This window comes from Nicotiana tabacum, chromosome 22 (genome assembly GCF_000715075.1).
Source record: "Nicotiana tabacum cultivar K326 chromosome 22, ASM71507v2, whole genome shotgun sequence".
Classification (NCBI taxonomy): Eukaryota; Viridiplantae; Streptophyta; class Magnoliopsida; order Solanales; family Solanaceae; genus Nicotiana; species Nicotiana tabacum.
In genome coordinates, this window is record NC_134101.1 from 232,295,087 (window position 1) to 232,302,391 (window position 7,305).

The window sequence follows — 7,305 nt, forward strand, 5'->3', positions numbered from 1 at the left end:
ACAAAATTTAGATTAAATTATAAGAAACTTCACTCTCATTATCATGATCTCAATCACGATGACAAGTCTCAAATTTAATCAAGGGCCTTATCAAATTAATCAAGCAATTAATAATAATGATAAAAGAATATCAAATGCCATATATATTTTATATGAAATAACATTCATGAAAATATGTTCAAATCATCAAACATGAGATTAAATCTAGGGCATATCTAATATATTCCTAACACGGATAAGGTCAGCGTACACATTACCCTCCTAAGGCTTCACGTATGAGATTTCACTAGATTTTTTGTTGTTGTTCTGCAAGGTGTAGTTTGTAAAGTCATTTTATTGCTACTTAAGCATGTCTTTTGATCATTATTCATCAGAATATATCATAAAAATGCTTTTACATAAATAATAAACAATAATTGGTCTCATCATGTGTTTCTAGTAATATAAATCAATGAGCATCAATTATATATAACTCCCAATTTAAGAGGATCTATAGTATTTCACACCTCCACTCCAAAACCCGGATATGTGATTCGAACCCAGAACCTAATACATTTATCAATCAAGAAGGCCTGTTACTTTTCCAAGACAAATAGTGCACCACCTAATTATGTATAATTTAATGTTTCTAATTCCCCCATATAAAACTGATCTCTTTAACTAAGAATTCGTCAGTTGCTTTTTTCAGCCACATTTTATGTAATCATATGAAAACCGTTTAGCATTCCAACAGTTACCATGCATTTCATTTTCTTTTAGAATTTTCTCAACCTATCACAAACATACTGCAACTGGCTTATAAATGGGACATTTTAGGTATAACTCGAAGTTTCCTTGTACAACTAGTGTCAGATATATATATATATATATATATATATATATATATATATATATATATATATATATATAGGCTCTAAAATTACCAAAATTCTCTTTAGTTTGCTGATAAGAAATAGTGAAGAGCCTTTAGACTTACTAGGGAAACCATTAAAATTTGAACTCAGTAATACTGCCGTTTAAATTTGGTCTTCTGACTTCTTAGTACCAAGTTGTCATCTTAGGAATTTAAGACGTTATATAGGTTGAAATGGTTCCAGAAACTACAAAAACGTGCAACAACACACTTTTTATTTGAGTTAAGAAGAAGAAATTGCAAAAAATGTAGTACACTTAGTTCTAGTAAAGTTCCATAGCTGAAGAGATAAACAGTATGTAAGGTCCAAAAGACACCCTCTGCCTTGCCACCGGGTCGCAAATCTGGGCGGATGTTATATTGAATGCAAACAATTACAAAAGCATCACCTGTTCAACTACGTTATGGATATTTCAAGAGTTTTTTTAAAAGATGTAATTAGGCTAAGTACGAATGATTGTTACAAAAGAGCAGCGAGTACAGTTAAAAATCTTTTATATGCACTATTTATCACCAAAAAGACATACAAAAGCAGTTAAACATCAGCAAGTTAAGAAGAGTATAAGAAGCAACAACATCTAGAAAACAATTTAGAAGAGCTTGGAAAAGAGTATAGAGCCAGTGGAAAAGTTTTGTCAGCTTCCATATTGAATTTCTAAAAAGACCCAAAACAGCCACATCAACACAATCAAGATTGGCTCTTTTAGAGAAGCCTGAAAGATAATATTGGCATTGTAATAATAGGCTTGTTCATGAATGTAACCATCATGATTCGAACAGTAAGCTCGTGCAAGTAGTTTGCGTTCAATGTACATTGAAAACTAACGCTCCCATCCTTAGTAGTTAGCAACTTTTACACACTTTGACAGTACAAAACAGGTATACTTTCCTCTTTATGTACCAGCAGCAGAAATTAGAGCAATGGAGAATCTACTTCACTACATTAAAAGTGGCACGAGGGTTGGAAATCATCACTGGACACTCGCCTTTTTCATCATAGTCAGCAAACTCATCTCCATACAAATCGATGCCTTCAAATTTTGTTCCCTCAAGCTGCATTAAATGCATCACATTAGAACTGGCTCCACATTTCCCAAAACACAAAACCTTAGAATTGGACATAAAACCTAACTGCAAGTGTCTTCAGCAACCTAAAAGGATTGTTACAAAGATAATCTCACGAAAAAGTTCACAAGTATGCCACGTAGAAATAAATTCAACAAAATAATGGATGTTAATCATTTCGTATGTCATCAGACCAAAATCAGTAAAGTGTATACCCATACAATTCTAGGAGGAAGAGTGGATCCAAAGACAGACAGAAAATTTGTTCTGTCATCAGATAGCCAGAAGCAGATGTAAGAAAGTATTAATAGCATTACAACAGATTAAACTTTCCTGTCAATTGCAAACAGGAAGGAAGTGAAAAAATTAGTGTAAACCTTACAGTGGTTTTACCCATATGTCAAGTTCTGCATGAAACTGTACTTATTGCTGTCACAAGCATGTAATACCATAAATCTTTCCTTTTTTTAAGTAAATACATATTACCATAAATCTTATAAAAGAGATGGATCATACGTAAGAGAGGGTGTGTTTTGGGGTTCGGGTGGGTGGTTAGGGTATATCAAGAAGAAACATGCAGAATAGCATAAGGTCCAAAGCATCCTGGGCAAAGAAACTTCACAAGTTAACAACCTAAAGTACAGGGCATATACAGTGCCTCACAAATGGTCTTCAGATGCTTCACAAAGATGAGAAGATGGTCCAATTAGTATCTTCTGAGCACCATAAATTCCACTGATCTCCCATAATCAGGCCCATTATGCTTGTGAATGCTTTCAACCGCACAAACATATGGATGGCATTTTGTGCAGTTCATAAGCTAGTCAAAATTAAATCCCCCTAAAAAACAGCAAAAAAAAAAAGGCATTTGAGCCTAGGTAGCGATCATATCCAAGGATGATGATCATCACTTATCAAGACAATGACGTCACTGGAAGGGTGGGAGGAAAGGCTGGAGACAAGCAGAAAGCATGCTGCTCTTAAGTGGAAATTGAATTTCAAGTTGGTATTCCAAAGACAATTTCAAAATTGAAGACCTATTGGAATAAGCATAACATCCTAGTACCCACTATGTAGGAAAGAGAAGACCTGTTCATGATTTAGAATGGAATGCGCTATGAATGGCCAGACATAATAGAGGTAGAATGTACTAGAAGAATGCTTTTCCTATAAGTTAATTAGGAGATCCATCACCTGGTTTAAAGAAACAAGAAATTTATTCAAGGAATCCCAGCATACAATTCAGGAACACATGTAGGAAACAACAGGGCAAAGAAACTTTATGCTTACATATAATATTTCTACAACGTTTCGGTAATGAATATCTCTACATTAGAAAATACCAAACCAGAAAGCAAGGGAAAAGCTTACCGATTCAGCTTGCCATTCTCCCAGGAAAGCAAAATCCAGAGGCTCAAAACCCCTGCACTCAAATAACATCAGGGGTGCATATTTTCCAGCTTGACTATCACCGTGAGTCAGTGGGCGGCCTCGGCCAGTGATCATGGTTACTGTACCATCCCTGCTACAGAACTTACACTGAAAGCAGAAGTCACAAAGCACTTAATAATCAATCAAGCCTGATACAGCAACGATAATAACGAAGAAGAGTTGTAATAGCAACAGAACATCAAAGAAAAATGGAAAAAAAGGGGAATAACTGAGGTTCAAAATAGACTTTAAGGATATTAAAGATATTCAAAGTGATACAATTAAGAAAAAGCAGATAGAGGCAGTTACTACAAATTAACCACTTCTGATGCTATAGATTTCCTAATTAACTCCTTACCTCAGCTCATATTTCAAGCTGTCTCGGTAATGTCAAAATTCATAGTGAAAACGAGCTGACTATGTTTTCATATCTATCTTGTCACAAATAACAGTCAAGTATACATAGACTTCAAGGACATCATGGCTATTCAACATGATAGAATTAAGAAACAGCAGATAGGGGCATTTACTACAAACTAGCGATTTACCTTATAGCTTTCCTACTTACTTCTTGTCTCACCTCAAATTTCATGCTCTCTCAGTGATGTTAAATTCATAGTGTAACTAGCTGAATTAAGTTCACTGTGTTTTTCATATCTATATTAACACATAAGACATTCAGATGTACATCAATATCTCTCTAAGCGGTATAAATATTGTCAAAGATAAGGTAACAGGAAGATAGGTCACCTTCTGAATGAGGTGGGTCGTGCCCTTGCCTATGGGAAGAGGAACAGTCTCACCCAACATCACGTAAGTCTCCTTTTGGGTGATCTCGCCACAATTGCCACACTTCAGCTGCACAATTTATTCAAAGATAAAGAAAGCATTTAATGGACTATAAAATAAATATTAATGGAGGACAGGAAATGGATAATTTCATCAGGCAAAAGCAGTAAAAAATTAACTTATGGAAACAACACTATCTCATACGAACATAGCTGAAAGGAAATTTAAGTAGTAGTATATCTAAAAAGATACAGAGTGAAAGTAGTACACATTAAAAATAAAATGAAACAAGGTTCACACGAGGTGGTGTAACATTTCAGAACGTCTTAAAATGGAAAAAGTGGCACATAATTTAAAACTAAGTAATAAGACTTCATACAGTGGGAAATAACATTAAAAGATAAAAGAAAAGGTGGTCTTGGGATAAGAAACCTTCAACTACATAACAATAGCTCGATTATAAAATGGCTTTAAAGGTATTCAGAGGAAGAGGTACAACAACAACAACAACCTAGTAAAATCCCAAAAGTAAGGGGTCTAGGGAGGGTAAATTAACCGTGGTGCACTTGCGGGAAACTCCTTGCCGAGGGCCTGTGCACCCCGGGAATAGTCGGGGCTCGAAGAGACTCGGACACCCGGTGCAAATAAAAAAAAAAGGGTCTGGGGAGGGTAGTGTGTACGCAGTCCTTACCCCTACCCCTATCCCTACTCCCATGGAGTAGAGAGGTTATTTCCGATAGACCCTCGGCTCAAGAAAACGAAAAGACAAAAAGTGACGGTATATTAGTATCATCAACAGAAACCATAAAAATAATAAAGCATCATAAGAAACCAACAAATATTTGAAACGCAATACAATAACCAGTAAAGAAAAACGGAAGAATAGTGAGAACACAACATAAACCACTAGAAATCTAAGACAAACCCTATCAGCCTATCCTCACACTTGGAACGAAGTAGAAAAAATGCTCTAACTACCTCCTAACCTACAACTCTAATGTTCGATCTCCACACCTTCCTATCAAGGGCCATGTTCTCGAAACTCTTAAGCTGTTTGGGGCCTTTTTCCAAATCTCTTTGGTGTAAAAATGGGTCCCCCACCAGTCAAGGAACTCTTAAGCTGTTGAGGATACAAGGAACAAAGAGCTCAAAATATGGAGAACTATTCCATCTTCCGTATTGGGGACTGTATGGAAGGAGAAAAATCAAAGATGTCTCGAGGGCAGATCTACTGCGATGCAGGTCCTGAAATGCAAATGTTTAAGGCAGTTGGCACTTTGGTGTAAGTTGGATAATGCATACGAGGAAAATAGTGTGACAGGGACTTCCCCTTCTTTTGTATACAGGTCTTTTTGTGCAGAGTCTCTACTCACTCTTGTAATACCAGCACTAACATAATGCTAGGATTTATTTGCGTCAAAAAAAGACTTCATACAGAACACAAGCAAAATAGACACAAAAATTCTGAAGCTAAAACTGTAATTAGGAAAAAGAGAGATAGTTCGACAAAGAAGAAATCACGAAAATGAAGAATGAGAAGATGAAATTGGAATGAGCTATCAGATAGCCATAAGCAAATAGCTAGAACGCATCATCAGTTAGATCAATCTTCACGGAAAAAATAACATAATATCAACAATCAGACACACACACGCACGCACACAAAAAAACACATAAGCATGTTAGCAGTAGTTCACTTAAAGCTGTTAAAATGACTAGATCCACATTTACTATAGAGTCAACATCAAGTATATCAAATCTTCATCCAGAAATCACATAGACATAGCAATAGAGCAACTAAAATTTTAGAGAGAAAAAAAAAACACGATCATTTGACATCGAAAATCATGAAAATGAAAAATACGAAGATGAACTAGCAATGAGCTACCTGAATAACCCTAATCAACACCTAAAAAGGTAATCCAGTATTTAGAGTTTAGTTACAGTAAGTGCAGCCTATAAAGCATTAGAGTAACTACAAAATTTAGAGGCGTTTAGGTCTAAATAAACACCTAATAAGTAGAAGTAATACAGTATTTTAGAGTCATTAGTTAGAGTAAGTGCAGTTTACTCTATATATGTCTAAATATAAACACACGCACATCTATTATTGAGTCAAAAACAATTAAACAAAATTTTTATGGAGAAATCACATAGACATCATGCAATAGAGTAACTACCTGAATCACACACACGCAGACAAAACACACACACACACACACACACATTGCAATGAGCTATCTGAATAGACCTAAATAAACATCTAATAAGCAAAAGTAATCCAGTATTCTAGAGTCATTAGTTAGAGTAAGTGCAGTTTACTCTCTATGTGTAAATACACACACACACGGGCGCACACACACACACACACATTGCAATGAGCTACCTGAATAGACCTAAATAAACACCTAATAAGCAAAAGTAATCCAGTATTTTAGAGTCATCAGCTAGAGTAAGTGCAGTTTACTGTCTATATGTGTAAATACACACACACACACACACATCAATTAGATCAATCTTCATCGAGAAATCACATAGACATACAAATGCGATAGAGTAACTGAAATTAACGGCGTTTAGACGGAGACCTTGAAGTGATAAGGGAAGTCAGGATCAGTAACACCGCCTTGCGGCTGAAGGTTAGTGAGATTCTCAAGCTCCGCCGTGATCGCCAACAAGAAATTCACCATTTTTTCTGCTTCGAATCAACGCTTTCTCTCTGATTGTTCTCGAAAAGGGAGAAGTGAGTTGAGGAAGATTGATATTTATACCCTGGTGGAGGGTAAATGAGTAAATTTCACTATTTTGTTTTTGGATAAATGTCTAGAAGCTTCCGATCATGATTGGGAAAATTGAAATTATTACCTTTTAACACCTTATTTATTTTAAATAAATACAATTTAAAAAAATTATATTGTATAGATACCTTTTAATGTTTATAATAAAATATCTAATTTTAGTTACTTCTTATCCCTAAGCCACTAAATATGTTATTCAGTTACACTATTTTTTTTCTCTCTACTTTGATACATACCATTATCTTCCCTCGCACGATGCTCAATATCAAAATTCCTCTCACCCACATCACCTACCATTAGTCACAAACG

At 35.4% G+C, this 7,305-nt stretch overlaps 1 protein-coding gene across 1 annotated transcript; it reads right to left on the reverse strand.

Annotated features, from left to right (window-relative positions):
* Positions 1 to 1,614: 1,614 nt before the first annotated feature.
* Positions 1,615 to 6,948, reverse strand: LOC107797578 (uncharacterized). The gene is made up of 4 exons (XM_016620475.2): positions 6,787 to 6,948; positions 4,160 to 4,267; positions 3,350 to 3,517; positions 1,615 to 1,966 (listed from the first exon to the last, which is right to left on the reverse strand). Exons 1-4 carry the CDS (start codon positions 6,886 to 6,888, stop codon positions 1,844 to 1,846), a joined length of 501 nt encoding a protein of 166 aa, XP_016475961.1. The 5' UTR covers positions 6,889 to 6,948; the 3' UTR covers positions 1,615 to 1,843.
* Between the last annotated feature and the right edge of the window lie 357 nt (positions 6,949 to 7,305).

What these genes read in the sequence shown, in the direction of transcription:
- LOC107797578 (XM_016620475.2), bottom strand. Translation starts at nt 6,888, where the DNA reads ATGGTGAATTTCTTGTTGGCGATCACGGCGGAGCTTGAGAATCTCACT. An exon ending in ACTTCCCTTATCACTTCAAG is followed by an intron (nt 4,268 to 6,786) that starts GTCTCCGTCTAA and finishes TAAATTGTGCAG; the next exon opens with CTGAAGTGTGGCAATTGTGG. An exon ending in GAGAATGGCAAGCTGAATCG is followed by an intron (nt 1,967 to 3,349) that starts GTAAGCTTTTCC and finishes CATTTAATGCAG; the next exon opens with CTTGAGGGAACAAAATTTGA.